The following is a 26,282-nucleotide window of genomic DNA, read 5'->3' on the forward strand; positions in this document are numbered from 1 at the left end:
CCCTGTTAATCTGGAAGAAAGCAGATCTTATTATGTGTTTTAAGATGTAAACAGAATTCAAAAGTTACAGTAACCAAAATTGAGGGATTATTTTGCCATCAAATTATGTCTTGCTTCAACTTGTCCCTAAGAGCAACCGTTCAGCCATCTGAAACACTGTACTGCTGACGTATATGAGCTTAATCACAATTTTAAAGTTTTTTAAAGTCAGAACTGGCCAATGAAATGCACAAAAACCTGAAGAAGGTTCCACGGCCAAAACGTTGTGTTTTCTTTCTTTTCTTTTCAGCATGGAATAAACCTATTACTTGTTCCTAAAAATCTGTTAGTATCTGTATATGTCGAATCCTGATATAATGATATAAAGCTGAATTCATTTGAGTTATTTACTTAAAAGTCATATTATTTATCTTGTGACAATGGGAAAATTGTAGAGTAAGTAGATTATCTGTTGATGGGAATGGCAGCAAAATAACTACAGACATGTTTTGTAAAAGCATTGTCCAAACGAATTCACCATTGCATTAGACAAGAGTACGTTTTAATAAGATCTGTTCTGTAATATGATTCATGAAACATTGGCAGAAGAGCTGAAACTGTTAAACCCTGCATTTGAATCATATACAAAATGCAGATATGTTCAATCTCCTTTAAGTCATTTTCATGACTGACATATTTCAGTTCAAAGAAGATCGCATTGTTTATTTGCAAAATTAAATGCTATATATGATATTTTTCAGCAGCACATTAACTAAAAGTAAGTTATATTCTGTGGATTTATTCCCTTATCCATTTGTCCATGGATAACCAGGTGTGCTTCACCTTAAGTTTTCATCCAAAAATCCGTTAAGACAAAAAGTGCTGTCTTGTTGTACTCAAGTGTTGTAGCACAGCTTTTGCTATTTAAAAAGTTTTGTTAACATTATCATTTTGGTATACTGTATGTTTACCTGGTTTTCTTCAGCTGAAATGGGCTTTTTCTTGAATAGAGCGATGACTAATTTAATTTCTGTTTAATAAATATGTTTAATTTATCTTTAGACATGTTTTGTTTTCCATTTGTTGCTTCCAGTAAGAATGAAGGAGTGCAAACACAAATTTGCTCACAATGATTTGTCATGTAGGACAGGATAGGACAGTACAAGAATTTGTTTTCACATGTAAATGCTTTTATTCTACATTTCAAGGTTCCTTACAAAGATGGAGCTAATGTTATATTGTGTCAAATATCACAGAGACTTATGTTAAAGAGTCTCTGATGTTAAATTGTTCTGATAACTTGGATGCTGATTAGGAGGATGAAAAAAAATATATTACTTGTGTGCAAATATATCACTTTTTGATCTTAGAAACCATATTTTTCTTTTGACTTTTGATGTTTAAATAAACAGAAAAACACATTAAAGGTTTATTATCACATTAAAATTAACACATACTCTATCTGTTTAAATCCTTCCCTGCTTTGACCATAAACCCTTTAATCAGATGCCTGTTACTGAAATGAAAAGTGCAGGTGTCAGTTAGCAAGGATTTTTAAAATGACTCGAGATCACTCACAGAGTTAATTTGTTGCTTGTCTACAGTATTATTGTTCGGGTTCTTTGATTAAGTCTTTGAAGAGGTTTTCAGTGTCAAAAATCCCTGCCTTAGCCTTGTAGCATTAGTATCTATACTACCAGAAAGGGAAAGATCATGTTTCGTACTGAGTAGAAACTTCATTTTTGTTTATTAGTATTGTGACTTTTTTAATATCTCCAACTATCTCCAAACATCTCAAATTAAATTTCTCAAAAGAAATTTCAATCCTATACCAGTTCAAAAAGATTTAAATCAGGTGACTTTGAAGCACAGTAGAACAATTTCAAAACTTTTTCTTCACATTTTGTCTTTCCCAAATTTCTGTTCCTCCTTTAGCCACTGTTTCTTGTTTCCTGTCCATTTTGCCTTTGTATGAAAATATTGTCCTCTCGGTGAAGAATTTCAAGCATCAAGTCCCCACATCCCCCCAACCTTTCTTTGATATGATGAAATTTGAATAGGAAACTGAAATTAGCAGCAAGATAAGTGCTGTCTGGGAAATGATTAACTGCAGACTTTAATCACTCTTTTATCTTTATCTTCTCTTTTAGTTGTTTTCCTCTTTCTTGACCGTTTCTTGTGTAACGTCTAGTTGGTATCGATTATTGGAGTCTGCCCTACTCTGCTCAGATTATGTTTCCCTCAGTTCATAGAGAATTCACAAAGGTGATGATCTTTCACTGCAGAATTGCAAAGAAGTGGTTACTTAATGCTACATTCCAATAGAAGTCAACAATACTTAGTTAACAGACAGACAGGGGAAAACAGCTATAAAAGTTCAAAGTACAGTTTGTTTGGTCAAAGAAATAATTTGCAGTGCTAAACAACTGAATAACCTTGAAGCATTAAACATGCTTAAACATTTACCCTTACCTGCATAATATTTAAGACTTTATTGTCTGAACTGGCTGATTTTTAGGTGTTTGTGTATATCTTTCATGGATTGTAAGAACTTTAAATCGCCTGAGAATATGAAACCACTGGAATGAGTAGCTCTGTCAGTCCAAAATGAGAGAAATTGCTCTGTATACAGTATACAGTATGGTATAAGAGAGAAAAATGCAAATCTTTATTACTAAACTGCAGTTTAACCCCACCTGTTGTTCTAGGTTGTGTGTATTGTTCTTCTTTGTCATGCTTTTTTTTCACCTCCTGTCCATCTGTACACGGTTATACTAGAACGACAAATACCTTAGAGTAAATCATTCATTCTTTTTCATTTTTTTTTCTTTCAACAATTGTAATTCACTTACCTGTACCCCTGTTCTACCCTTTTCCAGCCACAGGTCTATTAGAACCAGCTGATGTCTGGCCTGTTTTCAAGATTTTCAAAGCACTGTCTTTTGCAGTTTTCAGCAGTCCAACCATGAGGAAATAGGTGCATTGTTTTAACTCAGTCATTTTGCAATTCAGTCAAAACCTAATTAATGTGATGTGGGGATGAAATTGATAAGGAAAATGTGTTGAAAGTTTATTTGGTGTAACTTGCTGAGGATATGATGCCTGAAGTTATTATTTTTCCCCATTGAATACATTATGGTAAGAAACTGAATATTGAGTTTCCCTGCATTGAACTTTTTAATAAACCAAATGCAGAAAAAGTGAGCTCCTGAATGTATCCTGATATGAAACCTCTTCACATTTATGAAATGAAAGGAAAGATGATATTGTTTTCACTGTTAAGAAATGGGTGCCCCTTCCAGAGATTTTGGTGTCAAAGCTTGCTCTCATTTATCCTGGCCACTTCCCATAGAAGTGGGAACTAATCACTTGGCCTAACAATTGTTGATACCTCATTAATGAGACTGCTTCTACACGTAACTGGAAAGCCTTTTTCATGAAAGGAAAACAAAGAAAAATGATAACAGCAGAGAAGGAACCTGCAAAGAGAAGAATACAAAGAGGCAAAAGGGGGCTTATTAGAAAAGAGAAAGCCAAATGAATTATGTGAACACCTGCACCCAAATTAAATCCAAATTGTTATCAACATGCCAATTGCAGATTCCAAATCTAATCCAGCATTCTGTGGCAGTTTTCCATTGGGTAATACAGAGCAGGAAAAACCTTGGAAACAGAAAAATGTAATCAAATGACAGTTTTGGAATTTGGGACTGGTGAGCGGAACAATATTTTTACTCAATTTGGGACCCTGTAAATGCAGCCCCATCAACTTGGATAACTCATTATTAACGTGACCTGGCTGAATTGAGATGAACAATCTCAGGAGGGTTATCATTGATTATCAAATGAAGTGTCACGAATTAATCGTTTATAGCATTTTTATAAATAGAATTTATTTATGTTTTCTGAAAAGATTTGTGGTTTAGTAACACCAAGTGAATAATAAAAAGGACAGTTAAAAGTAAGGTCATTTCCAGGCAATACAAACACAGCACGCATAGTACGTTTTCTTTCTTCCTTCCACCTCATTTACAGCCTCTGACAGACCCCTAAAAATATGTTTCAGAAAATCGCTGGATAATATTGTGGGTCTGAGATGTGCGAGCTGTGGTTTCAGTGAAAAAAAAAACTGTAGTGCTTGAGTCTGATTGTTTGGTGTTTCCACTGTTAACAAACTCCAGGCAACTCTTTCCTCCTGTTTATTAACGAGTCTTTGCGTGCAATCAGAACACAAAGGATTGCTCCTAAGTGTTGCTCTGATATATGGGTGAGTGCCAGGAAAATGAACAATAGCTTCTGTTTTTGAAAATATTTTCCTGATTTATAAGCTATTCTTGGTTTCTAGCTTGTAAAGCAGATCTCATGCTGCAGTCCATTTGCTTTAGAATACATTGTATGTATTGTAGAAATGAGGCGTTCCACTGAGTTACAGAAGTCCTTACCAGTATAGATTTCAGAGGACTTCTGCTTCAAAGACATAGCTAAATATTTTAATTATATCACTTCTGAAAACACTTATTATCCCTTAAATGACAGCATTTCCTACACTATAATTATGAAATTATATCAATTAACTCATTTACACTTTAGCTGATTGTTATGCCCTGGCCTGGTGTTGAAAAGCTTGCAGCCAGCTGAGGGAAATAAGAATCCATCTGTGAGACACAGTGCAAGGGGCAAACAGTTTGCTGGCCACAGAGATAATCGCAGGGCTGATGGAGAGAACCAAGTCAGACACGGGCGAGGGGTGACGAAGACAGCAGAGAACTGACCAAAGTCAGGGGATTGCCACTGTTCCAGGGCAGATTTTGGAAAACAGTGCTGGCGGGATCAGGTTACAAGGAAATATTCAAAGGCTGGGACAGGCACGCGTAAACGCAGACAAGAGCACTACTCTACTACAGTAACTAAATGACAGAACACCGGTGCAGTGGCGAGATGATAGCTCAACAGTCAGTGTCAGTGTTATGGTCACCATCCTCTCCTACAGAGAGCGCTCCAACCTTCTCATGTTAGTCTTTTTAGTTATTACCTGCATTATTTCCTGGTGTGCCCTGTTTTATGTTTCCCTATTTAAATTTACTCCTTCCTGCCTTTGGGGCTCAGCTTTGGAACACGGTAGTCCAATGGCCTGCATACGACCAGGCTTCGGGAGGAAGCCTGAGGGCATAGGCCTGTTTACGCTCCCTGACCCACTGAGCCGGGGCTTGGAAGGGAGCCCCGTATTTCCTGGATTCTTGTCTCGTCGTGTGTTCCTGTTGGTCTGCGTCTCCTGATGGATCTCCCGGCAATGGATTATGGACTGCTTCATGACTCCCCTTGGATCTGTTTGCCTTCGGATATTCCCTGCACGTCTGCAAGAACTTACCCACTTCACTGTGAGCACCAATAAACCCTGTGTGTCTCCCTTGAACCCTGTCTATGGTCCTTCTTCCGGATTCGCCACCTTGCATAGGGTCTAAACATCACCCTCCAAGGGAGACCAACCCAGATCTCATGATAGTCTCATGCCTGCCACACCTAGTCTAGGTGGCTCTTGGCGGAGTCGAGCTCCTTGTGTGAATCCAATCGGTCCCCATGGAAACCAAGGACTGGGAGCTCTGTCCCACCTGGGCGTAACAGATTGCTTCTGATTTACTCCACATGATTAGACAGTTCAAATACAAGGCAGAAAAGGGCTTTATTGTTTTCTGAAACTCATATCTGGATCATTCATTTTTGTAACTGGTGTGTATGTCTTTTAAGCAAAATGCTACAGTAACACAATGCTAGTAGCTCTTGAAATGTGAAATGAATTTGGTAATTGAGCTGAGAATCTCAACCAGCCATTTCCTGAAACAAGTCAGAGTGTTTCAACGATAAGGCTGAGTATGGGGTCAACGATATGATCCACGCTCCTACCAGCCCTAGGGTAAATGCCTCATGTTGTCAGTTTTACATTTTTCAGACCATTCCTATAGTGTCTCATCTTCGAAGATTACAAATGATGCTGTGACAGGACAGTCAGTGGAATCTCCATCTGTCAGTCCTTAGGATCCTGACACCTGAGAGCTGCACTGCTCTCTATTCAAAGGTGTGGTCGCTCCTAGCAGTTCTGCGAGGTTGCCGCTGATGGGGAAGAGAGGCTAGTGTGTCTAGCTGGAGAGAGGGGACCAACAGCGAGGCGTCAAGAAGCCACGTTAAAAACCTGCCTCAAGGGCTAGCATAGTGGTAGAGCTCAGGAAAACTAGCATTTCTGAAGCAGTAGAAAGGCCAACTGCTGGAGGCCCGGCAGCATTAAGACAACAAAATGTGAAAACTGTGTTATGTTCTGAAAACATCTAGGCTCAATTTGCAGCGTCATAGCAAATGTGGTGAATATTAATTAAATCAAGGTATTTAAATGTTTTCTTTCAAATTACAAGTGAAAACAAACTTTGATATTATGGAATAATTAGATCAGACACAAAATCTCATATAAATGTGTTTCTATTTGAGTTTGCAGCATAGCATTTTATACGCTCATCATGAAAGATAAATGAATAAAAACTATGTCAAAGAAATTAAAATAATATTTGGAATGTATATCCTTTATGTTTCTAGAAATATTTCTAGCTGGGTTCAGTACAGTGAACATGTTACATATCACCTTTTTGAAACCTAGACAGTGTATAGGAACAGAAGAATATGGTCTTTTGGTGTGGCAGAGTTTGATGTTATCTTGGCAGTGGTACTGGGAGTGTTCTGATCCTGTGTGTGAATCCCAACAGCGGCAGAGCAGATATACACGCATACATAGAGTATCAGTACACAATATGATGTTTCTTCTGGTGTTCAGTATATACTGTATGAAAGTCCAAAACCGGAAAGCGTGGCGAGAGATGGCCTATAGAATCGCCGAGAGTCGGATCCGACTGACCGGATAACATCATCATCATATACTGTATGCGAAAAAATGTTTTATTACTGCTCTATAAAAGATCATAACAGATAAACATAACTTAATTAAGCTGTAAACCAATCTATAATGACTTCATATCATACAAATTTCTACAGTGCAGAAGTGATAAAGTTGCTCCAGGCAGCTCTGAATAAGTCCTTTTCATTTACTGAATATATACATACTGTGTATATATGTGGATTATTTAACTTATCAGCACAACATTGAAAAGGAGATAACTGGATTATTTTTGGTTTGCTTCTATGTGTTTTTAAAGTTGGTCCTTTTGAATCACTTATCATATTGTTGTGAAACGTTCAATTAGATGTAATGATAGAAATAAAACTTGAAAATTCATATTGATTTTCCTTGCTAAAATGACATACCTAAAGGTTTACAATTAGATTACTGGGACAATTCTGACTGAAAGTGGGCAATATAGATAATTTAGATAATATTTATGAATATTAAAGAATCATAGCTGTTTGCATATACAGTATGTGCATATTTGACTGATTATCTTAAGCTTGCAAACAGAACCACAAATTGTACAAAGTTACATGCACACTTTTTATTTGTTCTTTATCAGTAAACGATTTATTCCTTATGAATTTAATGGCAGCCCAGAGCATGTCTTGGAAGTTTGGGGCATAAAATAGGACTTTACTCTGGATGGGGTGATTTAAAAAGCTTTGAAACAGAGGCACTTACAACCACAAATGTTTCAGTTTGAACATTAGAATATAAGGCTAATCTAACAATGTCCATTACTTTAATTAAATAAAATGTCGCTTCTTGAAAATGGAACCAGCATTATTCATTTATGATGTCCTGAACACACAATTAGGAGCTTGTGTAATGTACAGTAATAATAATAAAACCACTTTGTTGTCTGTAAAGCGCTTTGTGTGGAGTGTCCAGAAAAACACTATATAAGTGTAAGGAATTCTTATTCTTATTCTGATGTTAGTATATAACATTCTTAAATTTTTTTATTCCAAACTCATTACTGACACCTAGCGAGCAAAAGGAAATATTCCCTAAGCGCCAGCTTCATTCAAATATATTTAAAATCTTACTTGTCATCATTAAAAGCAGTCAAAACATAACCTCTTCTGGGTTTAATCACAATTTTCATACTGCTAAGTAGTAGGGTTTGATCTAGAACACCACAAAACACAGCTACTGATAGAAATGGAAGTGTACCAAAGGACGACTTAGATGATATCAAAGATTTATTGTATGTTACAGATTTCAAGGAGATAGATACTTTTACAGATGCTATTGAAAAGCCTTGATGTTAACTTTTTTCTTTCCATACTCTAAAAGATAGATTCATTACTCAGTTCTCCTCTCCACTGATAGCTGATATGTGGTGTGTGTACTGGCACACATTGGTGGTGGACAGCAGTCACCAGTACCTGTAAAGTGCTTTGAGTGGAGTGTCCAGACATATAAGCTACTGTATATACAAGTGTTTTACATCCCATCTGAAATGCGGCTCCACTTGGGTGAAGCAGAGAAGTGCGAAATTGTTTTAAATTAAGTGGTCGCTATAGGTTGTCTAAAACCATAGTGTGACTTAGCCAGGCCATTGGGATTAAAGTCAACAGCTGGGGTATTTATTTGAGAACTCTGGTAGAGAGGGAAGAGCGCCACCTACTGGCCTGCCACTACCACTTGCAGGATCAACCTAGACTTATTCGTCTCCTGTCCTACTGTAGAACTGACTAGGACCAATCTTGTTCAGCGTAAAGTGTGTTCGGAGGGGTAAATCATTTTGTATAAATGATTAATTTTGGATTTCTATACAGTCACAGACAAAAGTATCGACACCTTTAATTGGAAATAATTTAATGGACTATTCCTTTTCAAATTAGACATTTATCAGTATTATTTTATTTTTTTAACACAGGTTCATCGTGGTGGATACCCAAGGTAGCAGTCAAGATTCCAAGTTGCTTTAGACGACGATACACTTGTGTTAATACAATTATTCTCACTTAAAGATGTTGATAATGAGGGCCGCACAGCATTGCTTCCTTGCAGCACTGGAGGCCCTGGGTTAAGCTCCAGTCCTGCAGTGTTATTTGCGTGGATAAACAGAGTGGTGTTAGTACGTTTTCCCCACGTTCACAAGGGATTCCTCCTGTGCTCCGGCTTCTAGTCCAGAAACATACACATAGGTGAATTGGCTTCTGGGAGAAAATGGCCTTGGTGTGTTTCAGTGTCTGTGTGCCTGGCATGACTGATGCCCTGTCCAGGGTGTACCCTGCCTTGTGCCCATTGCTCCTATAGTCTCCGGCTCCCCTGTGACCCTGAATTGGAAGAAGTGGTTAGAAAATGGATGGATGTTAATAATGATCCCAATACTTTTGTGCTGAACTGTGTACTATACTGTATATCTTCTCCATTTGTAAGAAAGCACGACAATCTAAACAACACTTTTGCTATGTTTCTTAACAGTCTTTATTTGAAAACAAAAGGGACAAAAAAAAGTCAAATTGGCAATTAATTCTACGTACAAAGGCTTTACAAAAGAAGTATTGCACAACACCAACATAGTGGCATTTTCTCTTTTGAATCATCAGGTTACCGATTAATCTCAAACAACAAAAATAATATAATTATCAGCTGAAAAAATGCAAGTCTCAATCCTGCTATTTAGTAAGGGTTATAGATAATCAAAAGTGCATTTATTGAATTGTGAAAATCCACTTGCTCATGCTATCTCTTATTTCATATGATAAACTATTACTCTGGGCCTTCTAGAGGTACTGCATGTTAATGCAGAGTTGTCTCAATGGTTTAAAATGTATATAAATCAATAACTTTAATTTGTTCTTTTAAATAAATCACAGGACTCCCGTAAGACCAAACTAGTATACTGAGCTGTACAGGCTGCAAAACCAGACTAATACAAAACTCAATACCTAATGCTTCATTAACTGTAAGCAATTCTAACAGCAAAACAACTAAAAAAATGTTTAAACCATCAGAATTTGCTTATCTTCTCATCTGAGCACTATAAGACTATAAACAATTGTGCTGTCACATAAACCTTTCGAACTGCAGATTTGACAATAAAAATAATCCTGTAATCTGTTAGAATTACTTACTAAGATCATCAACTAATTAAGATTTTTCTTTATTTCCAGAAGTGAAAGTGTAAAAATATTTAAAAAATGTCCATTTAAAACACAATTGTGTCACGACCATAAACCCCTCCCCTTAAGGATGCTCCAGCCTTTCCTCGTTTATTCTCTATCTCCTGCACCTGCCACTGGTTCCTGCCCCCGTCCTGTAAAAGCCAGACGCTCCTACCAGTCTGGGCTCAGCTTTGGAAGATGGACGCCCAGAAGCCCGCCTACCCGCAAGTCCAGGAGCAACTCGACGGCATAGGCTTCACAACGGTGTCCGGACCATCTGGGTCCGGGGCTGGGAGCGCCTGGCCCCGTTACTCTCTTTTCTTCCCCCGACCCTTCGCCGGATCCTGCTCCGGCTTTTAACTCTTGTCTTGTCTGTCAGGATGGATCACCCGGCTCTGGACTTTGGCTTCACTCTGGATATTCTCATGGACTCCCTTGGACTAGTTTGTCTTGGAACACTCCTCCCCGAACACCAGAGCACCTTGGACACACCCCCTGTTCTTCTTCCAGCCCCTATCCTAGTCTTTTTTCCCCGTCTTTTCTCACTCTCTTCCGGATTGTGCTGTCTGCATAGGGTCCTGAAAGACACTTTGTGACAAATTGGACACCATTTTACTATTTTTTTAAACTGATGGCAAATTATATTGATAGAAATTATTTAATGTCAGTTATGGTCGAAAATAACAGCCTCTTCAGCATTTGCTTTTCATTTGATAATACCACATTTACATACAATAAGATGCCTTTAGGCCCATTTAGAGTTTATTTAATACGAGTAGGTAATAAAACAGAGATAGAGAATCCCTCCCTGATGTTTCCTGAAAGAAGCCATGGTATCTATTTCGACAGCATGGCTGGGTAGCTTGTTCCAGACTCCCACGATCCTTTATTAAAAGATGTGCTTCCTGTTCTCAGTCTTAAGTGCACTTAAATGTACTCATTTGTGTCCTTCAGTTCATGATTCTCTGCTGACCTTGAAGAAGATCACTAAGTAGACTCTGTCAGTACTTTTGAGGATTGTGAATACTTCAGTCAATACTCTTCCTACAGATTGAAAAAATGCATAATGCATTATTCGCACAGCGTTAAAACATTTGCTCCTAAATGGATGGCGTGATTTTATAATTCTCCATTCATTCTGATACTCTTTGAATTTTTCACAGATGGAACTGTCTTCCCCTTTTCATTACAATCTGTTTTCTCATAAACAAGCTGTTCAATACATTAAGTAAATATTGTTAAAGGTTATGATTCAGTAATCATTCAGAACCAATAAAAGGGACTGTTTAACAGTTGAAGTTTTTCCACCATACAATCCAAGTAATTTTTTGTAATTCTTTTTAAAAAAAATATGAGAACTACAGGTTCTGCACAAACACAAGTTTGATCATAAATGATGAACAGCCAAAATTCTTATTTACTTTTTACTATTTACTAAATTATCTACAGTCAACATTCAAAAGATTTAGAGCATTGACTAGCAGCTGACTTGTGTTATATTCCTACTGGATTCACACATTTTTTTAATAATAAGACATACAATTTACTGCACACTTTCATGCTTTGTCGCAGATAAAAAAAAAACTTTCAAGTAGTTTTATCATTTTCATTCTTACTATTTTCATCTCAAATATGATCTCCTTACTTTGGTCATACAAATGATTTTTAAATGGGCACCAATCCAGTTACAAGTATGCAAAAGAAAAACACTATGGAAACAAAATCCACAAATAAAGATCAGGAAAGAACAGTCCTCGTTTAAATGAAGGGAAAGATGAAGTATATTTATATTAAACCTGTGCTGCGCAGGAACCCATCAAATTCAAGATCTCCAGTTCTGGTTCGTTGGGGGCTACAGTAAGTAGTATCATTACAGCACTTCATTCCTTGGTAGCTTCGGAAGTGAAGTAACTGAAAATTTACCATGTGGATCTTCAAAACAAGTGTGTTCATTACTGTGTGTCCCAGGGCAACTTTTTTACATTTCTCATAGTACAGTATTATTATTACATTTCTACAGTACATGTGAAGCAAGTGTTAATAAAAGTTTATAAAAAGTGTGTGTATTGTATTATCAAGTAACCTTTATTCAGCAATACCAAAGGTTTGTGGATGTTTGCCCCTTTAACATTATCATTTTCTTCAGTCTACCCATTTAGCCCACGCATAGCAGATGGACAAAAGCCTCTTAGATGACAGCAATGTAATGCCACTGAGAGAAGGTAAAGGAAGGTCAAGAACGTAATTAATGATTGGATTACTGAGTCTAGCAGGTGACCTGCCAAGCAGAGTCTTACAGTAGGTGACAGAATTTAGATCTTCAATTCCATTGGGAGATACATAGTGGGATGCCAATCTGAGTCAGGAAAGTATTGACTTGAATTTCAAATTGCACACAACCTTCGGCCTTTAACTTGTAAAATTATAGTTTTTATATAATGAGAAGTTTCACATCTGCTATTGTTACTGTAATGGACCTTGTTTCAACATAAAAGTACAAGTATTAAGCATCATAGATGTATTCAGAAAGACCTCATGTAGCTCAGTTTCTATTGCATTGGTTGGTTTGCAGTGGAGTTCAATGTACCCGTTTCTCTTCTTAACTGTGGAAATGCATATATGAATCAAATGTAAAAAAAAATGCTAAAAGCACCAAGTATTTACTTGGCTAAGTATCAGGGTGTTTTTGGAAATCCTCAATATGATTATTTATTATTTCTTCACTATACTGTAAATATTTCTTAAAAGCCTTCAGGGGACAAGAAAGTGCAGTGTAATGAATAAAGTAAATAACGAGCTAGGCAACTCTAACCTTTTTCTAGGGTATAAGCACAATAAATATTTGAGACAGAGATATCGGGCACTTTTAATTGAGACAAGTGACTTATAAAGTATTAATTAATAGCTCAAACCCACTTAAGTCTCACGAGTGCTGTTCATGGATTAGCTTTCAATTGAACACAAAAGGATCAGAATAGAGAGTGAAGAGAGAGGGGCCATGCTAGATTACCCTTGACAACAGCCCTGCAGGGATGGACTCAAAACTGAATACTGATTGTCTTGTTTTTGGTCATGAGATGTTTGTGTTGAACAAAACCTGTAAAAAAATGTGATTCCTGCAACTGAAACCCAGCTTCATCAGTAGATTGATCCATTTTGGAAGCCTTCAAACTTGTTTTTGGTCATACACACAAAACAGAGATTGTCATTGTATTGCCTCTGAAAGCACTGGATCCTTATCTTCTGTGGTCGAAAGATTAAAGAAGATATTGCCTAGTATTTATTACTACTGAAAATGAAATCATCTGTCTTCAAAGATGTTGTGCCAGTGCAGGAGTAGCTGCAATGAGCTTAACTGGACAAGGCACAAAATAAAATAAAGAAGTGAACTGCATTTGAAAAGAAGAGCTCTGATTTAACACCTTGCTGTTCATCGCATGGCTTTGATTCAACAGTTACAAAAAAGCCAATGAATTAGAAGTCCAACAAATGAAGGAGGTGCAGTGGTACTGAGACAGAAGTACAGTTCTAGTAGGTGTTTTTTATTGCAGGTATTCCAACATGATTCTTCATCGGGAGTTTGCTTATCCTTGAGCAACCCCACAGTTATTGCATGAAGCGAGACTGTGGTTTCTTCTGTAAGGTTAGCTGCCGGCTGCTGTAGCCTGACATGCCAATTCCCATCATCCCCAGCAACACAGCTACACGCTGCACGACAGAATCGCCTGTCCTCGGAGTCACATTGCGGGCGGCTTGTGTCTGAAAGAGAAGAAAGAAGTCAAACCTATGTTGAGTTTTCAAGACGTCGTCGAGTGTCTTGAAAACTAAATGTGAACATGATCTGCATTCATGTCAATGTAGACAGGATTCAAAACACAACTGTACTCCTTTTAACATTCATTCACATCTCTGATTAGAATACATTGAATTAGTCAACTCTTGAAGCCTTACTGGTACAGTAGACAAATCAGAAACAGCTAAATCAAGCAGAGAAGAAAACTGAAGGTGCTTGGCACTATTTTTGTTCACATTATTAAGAAGATTAAGTACTTTTTCCTTGGTCCTTTATCAAGGTTGTTTATGGATGGCTATGGAAATATGAAACAGGAAAAGAAACATTTCTTATGTAAAATCAGTGAGCCATGACATTCACATTACATTTTACGCTGATTATTTAGGTTACAATCTAAAACAATCTTTCCTATACTTTTATCATTACTTACTGTGTGTACACGGACAGTAGAAGATGAACAAGGTACGTTCCAAACTGATATTTTTCATATGGAAAAGAGATTTTTAGAATATCAAAGAAAAACTACAACACGAAGTCCCTTTGGACAACACCCCCCTCTTGTGTATGCTGGGAGACAGCAGCTGAATTAGCAATGCTAAATTTGCTTTCTCCTTAAGATTAAAAAGCCATTTTCTTTCATTTACCTAATTAAAATTTGTATGTGTGACAGGATGACAGATGCAGCAGAAGGCTTTGACAAAACAAAAGAATAATACTAAAAACTTTAAAAGTGGTTGGAAAATCTGCCTCTTGGCAGTAGCTTATATCCTTGGGTTTGCTTCTAAAAATTAGACTACAATGCACAGTCATAATGTATGAGAAAGTGTCCTCCCACCATAAACCTACCAATCTCTTATATCCTTGAGAACCAAACACATCTTATCTCACTTTCAGTGGGGTTGATGCTCCAGTGTTTTGCAGTGGCCAGAAGAAACAGATCATTCCCAGTATATTTAGTTCCCAACCTTTGGGACAGTGTTAAAATGTACTACAAATGTTTCTATCCATGATGCAATAAGGCACAACTGGAGCTACACCCATTCATATTTATGAAACCACAATGAATTAACCAATTTTGTTAAAATCTTAGAATGTAACTGTATGAGATTATTTTTTAATTGTTAAGAAAAAGCAATAAAAGTAACTACCTTACTTGTGGGGCATGGTGGGCTAAGCCTATCCTGGCAAGAAACGGGCACAAGGACACATCACAGGCAAACACACCCATACCAGGGTCAATATTCCAGAAAAAAGCCAATTAAGTATGTCTTTGGACTGTGAAACCAGAGCACCTGGAGAGAATCCATTCAAGTATGAGAAGAAAATACTAATCGCACATGGATAGCACCCTACTGTATGTCCGTAATTAAACCCAGGGCCCCATTGCTGTGCTGCCCTTGGCAGCCTTTACGTTTTTCTAAATTGTCACTATAGTGAAAGATTGTCATTATTTTTGTGTTACAAGGCAAAAGAAAAATAAATATAAACAAGAACCGGCACTTCCAGTGAGGGCGGACTTTAAGTTCACAACTCATTTAACAGAATGCCAGTGTGTTTAAGCATCATTATAAACACAAACTTCATAAAGTGGAAGAACAGATATATTATGCATCAGAGCATTAGATATAAATAAGAGGATTTAGTGGAAAATGAATCTTCCATCCTTACCTTAACTCAACCCTACCAGAATAACACTGGGTGAAATTCACAAAGAAGCTCACACAAGTGTCATTAGCGCTAAAATGCAACAAACACAAATACGAATTCTGCATATAGAACAACTAATAATTTACTTCAAGTATCCCACTGCATTCCTCATTTTTTAATTACTAGTTCAGCAACTTTGTTGCATCCAAGAACTTTCACAGATATTTTACTGCATTGCAACAAACATTTCATGGAGCAGTGGTTAGGGCTCTGGAAACTGGAGTGCTCACAATTGTGGGTTCAAATTCTATTGAGATACGAGTGTTGTTCTCTTTAGCATGGTACAGTACATCACTAAAACTATTCATGAAATCCCCTGCTCTATAAATGAATCTCAAGGTTATCATTATGGATGTGAATTCTGTCTTAATTAGCAAAATAAAATAAATGTCAATTTTGTTGCACATGATCTGATTACTATTTCTAACCCAGTGCACATCCTGTTTTGTGAGATATATTAAACCTTCTTACCTCAACCCTGATCCCTTTCATGTCTAGGGATTATACTTTGCTTTAGGTAGAAGACATTTTTATCCACATAATCTTTCTGGATTACTTGCGTTTGACCTGTTGATTGCTGGATATTTACCTTTCTTAGAAGAACACGCAGATGCACTATATGTTTTTAATATTGTTTATGCATTTTCCTATTTTTAATATACAGTATGAGAGGTAATCTAGTCAAGAGCTGTTCTGCATAAAATGCAAGGTCACACATGCTAGTTCTGAAAAGGATGTTCTTTGATATTAATCATCGCTTAAAAGCATTATATCTGCTATTTCTTTATTCCTTATTCCATTACTACAGTCCTATAATCTTTATCAAACTAATATCTTACCTACTCTAAGATACTGATATTCAGGAATTATCTGCACTTTCATTCTTATTTCTGATTAACTGTGCATGTGTATTTACTGTTGTACAGGCATCTCTGAATGAGAGAATATTTATTATATTTATTTAATATATATTATTAGAATACTTATTATTACTTGTTTTCATAAAGTATTTAAAAGTTAGAGACTTTAATAAGTCTGTGAAATTCATTTAAATTTTGTAAACTGAAAATGCCCTATTTGAAATACCACCAGCTGTTCTCTATACTACAAAACCTGTGCATAACACAACACTAATTTTAAGGAATTCAACTTCATTTAAACATTTACTGAAAGTATTAATATGGCCTTCTATGGAACTATTACTTGTGGTGTCACATTTTCTAAGGTAAATACTGTAGTTAATAAAAAATAGAGATTTTCTTTGTCTAACATAGATCATCAATGTTATCATTATTGACAGCATGAGGAATGCCTGTTTCCTGAGAATGCAGATCACCTTAGTCTGCATACTCATTGACTTTAGTTATTTAATTTGTGTAAGAGACCTTTGGTTCTTCCATGACAAAACATTGCTTTTTTACTATAATTTAATTTAATTTTTCCAAAACAGCTTTTTTATGTTAAACTTTATCTTAATTATTCAAGTGTGTAGCAGTGGATACAAACAGAATGATTACATATTTCCAGATGGTTGGATTCTATGACATGTTCAAAATCTTCCACCAATAAAAACAGAAAATCCATTATAGATTCATTCAAGACTTAATATAAGAAAAGAAGAAGCAACCCCAGGGCAAATTTAGTAATCTAGACCTTCCCCAAACAAGCTCAATTTTAAAATGACTAAACCATATCAACCGCAACAAAATGGTGACAATGTGTAACACATTAGCCTTCCAAAAGAATATTTATTACCTCACATTCATTCTGTTTTTACCAAAACTATCCTAAAATCAAGAACACAACCACAACCTTTCCAGAAAATAAACTGGTGTCTTTTCATGGACAAACAAGAAAACTCCTGCACACACCTCACTGAAGACGATTGAATACATAAAACCAGAACTATAGAGGACTAGTATCAGTTATGGGGAGTCCCAGAAGTATACCAGATACAAAACTGCGAATGAAGCAGACTGATTATGATTAGGAATGGCAGATTGATTGATATTGTGTGCGAGAAGGACTAAAAAACCCTTAAATCCGACCAGAAACAAATAATATGAACCTAAAACTTTGAAGAAAATCTTTAAATCACAGAGAAAATTAAACATTGTTTAGTAAAATAATCAGTAAGATACAGTTAATGGGAATTTAACACCTAGTTATGTAGTATTTTTTAATATAACTAATATTTTATTCCAGGCACTGAAGGGTCTCAGATATTTTGTTAGAAAAGAGAAAAAATCTGAAAATGTTTGCTATGTATTGATTAGATGTGTAAGAATTACATGGGCCACTTACCTGCAAATATCTGATGTACCCTGGAGTAAGTGCTGGCAGCCGGAAAAACATATTTGCTCAATTTCAAAAGCTTTAACTTGTAAAATAAAAAAAATAAGTCCGTTGGGTAACCTTTCTAATGCACAGGTTTACAATACAGAGCGTTTTGTGTTAGGATGGTCAATGCATTTTCTTCCGCACACCAAGGTGCTGAAAGTTTATATGGACCTCCATAAATTGAATAAGCCGTCACATGTTGTGTCTGTGGGGATTAAAAGGTGACTGAAGTCATTGAGCATTAGATTTGTGACAGAGCGGTGAAGGGTGTTTATGGAGTGTCAAAGGTCGGACAGAAAACACTTGGTAAATTAATAAAGAATGAAGCACTGGACACACGTGACTCAAAAAAGCCATTAATATTTGGTTCTGTATTCCTGTGATACAGCTTAGATAAAATAATACCAAATTCCTGTGCTGTGTCTTAAGGAAAGAAAGCTAGGTTAGTAATTAAACAGGAGCTTCACAGCCTCAGGATTCTGGTATTAGCCTAAAATAAATAAAATGCAAATCACACACACCAAAAGCTAATTTTGCATTGATAACAACAAGGTCTTTACTTCCAGTTATGATCCTTGAGGTTTTAAAATGCACTTTCTCATCAAAATCCCACTTAATTATTTTTTCGCATGGCTTCTCCAGATGATATCTACTTTCTAAATTTATCTTTTGCTTTAACAAAAAAAACTGAGCCACCTGTGCACACCAGTTACGCTTTTTATTGTAGTACTCTTTAAATGAGCCAGCTTTCCACTTTCGTGCATGAAATCATGAGACAATGGTTTACAGGGAAACAGAACGAGAACCATTGATGAGCTTAACGTGTATTTTAAAGTAGATGTTTCTGAGGGACAAGTTACTGTTCGAGTCATCATGATGTTAACACATTGTTAACACAAGAAACACTTAAAAGAAATACTATATACAGTACGACTCCAAATGATTAAGAAATTGTTTTACTTTTATAGATGATAAATAACAAAGGACTCACGAGAAACAAACACTGGGAAAGTGGAATAAAATTGCAAAGCCAAAACAATTCTTCTTGCTTTTTATGCAGACTTAACAGGACTGGAATTTTACCCGAACCTGCATTAGTATTATTTATACACGGCACTGTCAGTATTATATAATTTATGAAGGCAACAATGTAATAATGCTTGAAACTTGCTTACAGCAGGGCCCTGACGTCTAATAAAACGAAGCATATAAAATTCCACTGCAGAAAAGTGTATTTACCTTTCAGAGTCAGCCTGAATTGTACCCCAGATATTACTGAAATCTGACAAATGTACAGTTTTTTATGAACCATGGAATACATTTAACAATTTAAACCAATTTGAAGACTACATAAGAATTGTCATTCTTGTGAATGACAATTTGCAGTGTAGTTGCCATTACTCAATTCATCACCCAGAATAAAGAAAAACAGTTCATTTTGTGTAGATAACCATTTTAATGTCAAAGTCAAAAGACACAAATTATTAATTCATTATAATTCATTATAAAATATTAATTCAGAAAGGACGTGAAATGCGGTTTTACTAAACAAGCAGTTTGGGTTGACTTTGTCCATGCCTCTGAATAGTTCATCAGGTCCCCTCATAGCCTTCTGTATCAGGTCCCCTCATAGCCTTCTTTTGCCCAAAAGGTTCAGTTCTTTTAGCTTGTCAGAGTTTGACTTTCCAAGGAATGTGTCTATTCACTCTTCTTTTTACTGATCCCAGAGCAACAATATCTTTCTGTATTGTGGTGACTAATATTATAAATATTTAGGGCTTACTGGTGCATAAAGCAATTCTAACAAAAATCCATTAAATTATATTATGCAACAGCATAATAAAATAGATCACATTTCCTGTGACCAATCTTGCAACATTTTGTATTGTGTACTATCCATGATGATTGATACATTTTAATTTTTTTTTAATCGGATAATTTAGTTATTTAACTGGGATTTGTTTTTAGCTTGACTCTAAGAAATACAGGGCACCACATTGAAAGTCTTCTGTCTAGCCCACAGCAGGTTAATCCTGGCAAGAATTATGGTTTGTCTGTATTTAACACACATTATCCCAGGTTTAGCAACAGAAACTCGGTGGATTGTGACATAAAACAATTCTGAGTTTCTCACAGGGAGACAGAGAAAAACTCCAATAAACATGGCTCTACTTTTTTCACTGCTACACTCTAATGAATAAAATAAAGACAAATTCATCTGGTAGTGTGTCTTGACCATTGTGCTCATTATCTTGTCAAATTTAAGCATGACTTGGCAAACAATGTAGAACTCTAAACACACTATGTAAGCCCCCATTTATCTTTTAAAATGCAGTTTAGCATTTTGTGATCTTATTGCATCTGGTGGTTGTCATAATTAAATGAACACATTTGCTGCTGTCCTCAGAGGTGTAACTGTGAAGAGTGTTGTGCCACACTTTCCTGATGTTGCCATTTCAGTAGCATTTATTTGAGAAATGCACTGGTGAGTTAGAGACAGAATGGACCCTCTGAAGTCATGAGGGTTTGCCAGTTTTGCCATGGTTGCCCATTGGTTGAGCATTGCCAATGCTCAATTCTTACATGTAATTTAACATTTTTTGCATTTTAATGGTGTGAGATTCAAAATGAGCTCCATTATCACAGCAAGTGCTTTAGCACTGTTTTCTGTGCTGAAATATTCCTTATATTCCTATTTTCTGAACAGCTCTGTACTATACATACATAATAAAAACTTGCTATCTGCCATATAAGGAGTCATCCTTAGCTTGGAAGATCTAATCACCTATATAGAAATATCTTAGACAATGTAGCTTGTTTCATTTCCACATCACTGGAGCCCACCTGTGTGTTGTAGCCACGTCTTCTCTTAAGACTATTAATTTCATTGATCTTAAAAAAAATAAACTGATATTTGCCTAACTTTAATGGCTGGAAAAGCAGCACAGCATTGTGGGTAAGAATTTGGACTACCTGCCAGCTTGTGTTAAAGTCCCTGATGCAGACACTGCTGGTGTACCTTGAGTGAGGACACTTGTTCCAGTTCACTCAGCCGCATCAAACGGCTTAAAGCTACCGGAACCAGGATGAGCCCATCAGGCCTGATGAACAGCTCTGGCTGTAGTATCAAGTTTACTCCCCTTGAATGGCTGGAAAAGACCCTTAGATTATTGAAATTCTAATCAGTGATTAGCAACAGAAGGTAATTGTGCCATAATTGTCTTTTATGCTGCTAAAGAGAGATGGATAATAATGGGCAATTCAAGAGATTTTATTCAAATCCATAGAGAAACATGAACCAGAGGACGCAAGTGGAAACGACATGAAGTGATTCTTACATGAAGGACTGTGGATACCTACTCAGTGTGATGCCATTTAAGGCAGCACACACTTAGGGACATTGATCCAGGAAGATCGACAGCATGACCACACCCTCCTCAGACCACCAGGCAAATGTTTTGCTCTGATATTTGAGCTAATACCTCTTTTCACATACTATCCTCAAGAGTAGTGTTGTCTATGGTCCCCTTCCATTTTACACTAGATGTGAGGTGTTTGGTCTTTACCTATTTACTTAGCTGCCTCCAGTTATTGGAATTGGACATCAGCTGGACTGAGGAACTCTGAGTCCTTTGATTGAGGTTACCAGGTCAAGAGACAAGTATGCCTAAATCTACAACTCCTTTGGCGGGGTGCCATAATGTTTTGATGCCTTGGAACTACTGCTTATGATCCCCTTTGGGCTCACATTTGAGGTTGGAACACAGGAACACTGGGGCCTTCGTTCGCAGCGTCCCATACACCAGCTCCTCTCTCAGGCTGTCTTGCAACCCTGGGACTTCATTCACGGACTCGGGATGTTAGGGTGTGGGAAGCTGTCTCACACCTACTGTAAGTCCCTCACAGGTAGTAGCAGTGGAATTTTCAGCGCCCTGTTGTTCCCATTCGGCAGGTACTGCTCTACAGCCTTATTTATCTTGCCGGTGGCCCAACACGGCAACAACTGAGTCTGCAATTAATTATCGAGCGCTCGACTTACTAGGGTGTTAAAGTCGGCGGAACCTATAGGCTCCTCGATGCATCCTGCAGCCTTAGTATTTCCTTCACTCTGAGCCCTCAGCTGTGTATGTGTATGTTAATTTGAAGCAGCTGGCTCCGTGGCAGATTCTATTCACAGCCTTAGCTCCATGATTAACTACACATATCCATTTAACAATTAAGACCGTGCTCCACAACAGCCAAAGCAGCAGTTAGCATCTTCAGTGCTTGGCTAGTCTACCCTTCGACTTGAATCAACATAAAGCCACTAGGGCTTTTCTCTTGCGTCACCAGGCTGTGTTCACTAATGCTTAAGTCACCGGCCGGTCTTGCTGAATCCAACTAACTCACATTAGCAGCCTGCTCCGCTACAGCTCATGCGTGGCCAGCCTGCCCTTCGAGTTGAGTTGGCATATAGCCACTGGCGCCATTCCTCTGCAACACCCGGCTGTGCTCCCAGCGCTGCCGATCTTACTAATAATAAACCCCCTTGCATACAGTGGCCAGACTGGCAGAGGACCATTGGCTTCTGTCTCACACACAGAGAATGGCCTAGCTGATTACCCACCTGCTTCAAATGCACCACCAGCCTCACAACACAGTGCTGCAGGAGAGCACTCTCTCAGTCCTGCCAGCTCTCCTCGGTCTTACTCTCTGGAGGCAGGCAGGTGAATCCGAACTGAATTGCTGCTTGTAAGACCACCCAGAGCTATTGCTTGTCAAATCATGGACTGCTGACATCTGCAGGCCCTTAAAAATGTAGTCTCTAAACTAGATGCTCCACCCCTCATCATACCACCTCTAGGGTGGTCTTGCATTAGCCATGTTTTTGAGCTGATATCCTGTCTTCCTTCAAGAAACAACTGGACAAGATCCCTGGAAAATTAAGTTACATGTATACACATATACTGCAACCAAATGGCAACTAAAACATAAGGGCTGAGTGGAACCCTTATGTTTGTAACCTTTCTTATGTTCTAAAACAAGAGCAATAGCTTTTAAAATAAATATCTTAATTATGCTTCTAAATACCCATCCAGGTAAGAGTTACCCAGAGCCTATCCAAAAAACATAAAGCACGAGACTGGACTACACGGTGTCAGTCCCATGACAGACATTTTTAACCAACTGGGGGAAAACATCACCAGGTAGAGAATGTGATACTGCAGCAAGACAACAGAAGGAGCAGCCAGTCAAAATGACAGAGCAAGACAGAGGTACATGGTAAGAGTCGGCCTCAGCACAACACAGGGCCTTATTTGGAACATCATGCTGCTCAAGTGCAGACAGCTACATTGGTGTCATGCTGTGAAGCACCTTAACAGTAAAGTAGAGTTTAATCCTTATGTGACAGGGAACAAAAGGAGACCAGAAAAAAACAAGCGTTGTGTCACATATTCCTGCCAAATGTCTTTGTTATACTTGGATTTTTTAAAATAAAAATGCCTTTTGTAAGTTCAGAAAACAAGAATGACATTTTCATATTTATGTACAAGTTGCATTTTGAAAATTGTTTAGGAAACCAAAAACCTTTCAATAAGAATGATATGGGTTTATGAATAAACTTTGAATATATTAGTATTTGTACTTTATTTATCCTCCTGGTGCCATGAGGGACAAAGGGCTGCAGTCATATTCTCCCACTGAATCCTGTCTTATGCTTCACTGCACATCAAACCCAACTCATCTCTTTTAGTCGTCACAGTCCTGTGGCATGTTGTTTTTTACCTGCTCTGCTTACGTTCCCAGCTGCTGTCCATCCTAGACCAACTTTCGACACTTCTTAATCTCAAGTAGGATGCTATGACAGCCAGTCTTCTTGTGCAGATCTTCAGCAGAAATTGTATTTGGCCAATAACTGATGCTGCTCTTTACAGAGGAAATGTTGTGAAAAACAGCAGCACCAGCTGTTCATGACCATTGTATAGTCTGATTTCAGTCTTAAGATTGTATAGTTTTAGTTGGAACAGATGGTTTCAAGACTGCTAAATGCACCTCTTGCTTTAGTCAGTTGTACCACGATGTCTTCATTAACACTACTGTCACTGCCAATCAGGCTACCAGGCTAGGTGCAGTCCTGATACAACAATTCTCCATCAGTGATAACTGGAGATGCCGCTGGTGTATTGATGCTCGTGACTTGTGGTGTTTGCTTGTTGATTTGCAGGCCAGTCAGTTTTCCACACATGCTGGGTACAGTATCAGTAACAAATATCAGGCCTATATCCTCAGTGTTACCGGCCGTGCTTTAAGTTAGAGTAACTGTCATAATAATTAAAATTGAGCACTTACATTAAATGTATGTATATTTACACATTTTAGGATTTTTATTGTTTTTAATATTCTGTATACTGTTCTTTTAATATTTTGACCTTCTGATGTGGTTAGAGTGAGGAACGTTGTGTCGGCTGCAGTGAATCGCTACGGTACAATGTAAAAGACATTCACATTTCAAAGTAGAGGCTTCTTCAGGAGTATTTTATCTTATTTTTCAATGTGTAATTAACCTCCGCTTGTCCCTGTTGTTTTAAATATGACAATTCCCTCACTTTAATTTCAAGTCATGAAATTGTAACCAAACAGAAAATGTCAGTTAATACCTGTCCATGCCTTTAATTCTCATTCACGCTTTTTCTATTAAGATTCCATCGGCCCATTCTCCTCGTGTTCCGTTCCTCATTCTACTGACAATCACGTAAAAAAACCAATCACGAAACTGGCACCTTCTGCCTTATTCATTTGTCTAGAGTACCAATTAAGGAGAAATCGAACACACATTAATGTATGCTGAAACAGCAGTCTCCTTTACATAGCGTGGGTCAAGGCACACAGGCTAAATAGCAAAGAAAGGAGGCACTTGTCCTTGCCTGAAACACAGCAGCTGTTCTGCACTGTAATGAATGCTGCACCATCTTGCCCCAAAATAGCAGAGTCTTTCATTAGCTAAAGGTTAAGGCTTCTTAGTCATTTTACAGGACTGAGATGCCAGGAATGGCAGGTATTGGCTACATGAAAAGCTAATGGGCTGCTACTTTACAGAGTTAAAGTTTACCTAGTTGAAACAAAAATGAACAGGGTTAAGGTCAGTCTGTTTTTTTTTTTTTCATACACTGGAAACCTTTTAGAGAGAAGGCTTTGAAAATACAATTGTATTTAATATTGCAGGCCTAAACGTTCACTTATAGGGTACACTCTGATTAAAGGTATTGATTTATAATTCAGTGATTTGCAATGTGGAGGGCAGGGTCTTACACATGGCCAGGAAAATCATCTACTTTGCGAAAATGTAAAATATATTTCTGGAAGAGAGTGAAGTACTGTAGATGTAATTCAGGATAGCTGGCCATTGTTTCACGTGTACATCACAATATATGTTGCGCACAATGTGATGCCAGTACAGTATTTCAGCAGTCCTCTAGGACAGGACTGCAGCACTGCTCCATGCCTATATTAACATTAAGTTTAAATGGATGTCAAAATCTGGTTAACTGTAGTCAGTAAACTCTACAAGCTTCCACTCTTTTCAGATGAGCACTTAGGTTTCTTTTGCAATGTTCAGCAAATAACTAATTTTCCTTTTTTTGTTACGTATAACAATGTTGCTTTTGGAAACTGATCTCACTATACATACAGAAATCACCAGCACAATCATTCAAGCTTTCTTTTGTTTGGCTCCAACTTCTTTTAATATCATAAATGTGGAATGATTTGTACTTCAGATACTTGATAGAGATGTGGAGTTTCAAAATTTGAAGTCTATATAAACAGCAGTTATATTTTAAGATTTTTGGGGCAAAAAGTTTAATAACACTCAAAAGGAAAGTAAACTGGTAGAAAATCAAAATGCTCCATGGACGTTTCCTGATGAGGAAAGGCATTAAAAAAAAGATCATTATTCTTTATCCTTGTGGTCAGATCCCTGGCAAGATTTCCAAAAGCTAATAATAACTGCAACTTGACAATTCCATTCATTTCCAAGAAAGGATACCAACCACAAAACAAAAGCTTTATTCCAAATATAAATTTTCAACTAGAAAAAGATTTTATGATTGGCCCACCTGATAAAAGCCCTTTCTTCTTCTTTGACTGCAGCAGGTGCCCTATAATCTGTGAAAGTGCTGGTCTAAACTGGGCCTGGACCTTCTGGAAGAGTGCTTTTCATGTTAGGCAGGTTGAAGCAACTGTTAACTTGCAGTGCATTGCCAACATTGGTCTCTGGTTAAGGTAACTTTGAACTTTTATATTGATTATAGGAATCACAGTATGAATCCTAGTGCGATTCCTACATCCAATATACGTAACATCCTGTATCATGTGATATGAGTGTTTTTTAAAAAACTGATGGCTAGACAATGCA

General features: G+C 37.4%; 1 protein-coding gene across 1 annotated transcript; it reads right to left on the reverse strand.

Annotated features, from left to right (window-relative positions):
- Positions 1 to 13,653: 13,653 nt before the first annotated feature.
- LOC148840038 (uncharacterized) lies at positions 13,654 to 17,902 on the reverse strand. The gene is made up of 2 exons (XM_088909413.1): positions 17,852 to 17,902; positions 13,654 to 13,806 (listed from the first exon to the last, which is right to left on the reverse strand). The coding sequence occupies exons 1-2, from the start codon at positions 17,900 to 17,902 to the stop codon at positions 13,654 to 13,656; spliced, it is 204 nt and encodes a 67-aa protein (XP_088765539.1).
- Between the last annotated feature and the right edge of the window lie 8,380 nt (positions 17,903 to 26,282).

This window comes from Atractosteus spatula, chromosome 2 (genome assembly GCF_055471065.1).
Source record: "Atractosteus spatula isolate fAtrSpa1 chromosome 2, fAtrSpa1.hap1, whole genome shotgun sequence".
Classification (NCBI taxonomy): Eukaryota; Metazoa; Chordata; class Actinopteri; order Semionotiformes; family Lepisosteidae; genus Atractosteus; species Atractosteus spatula.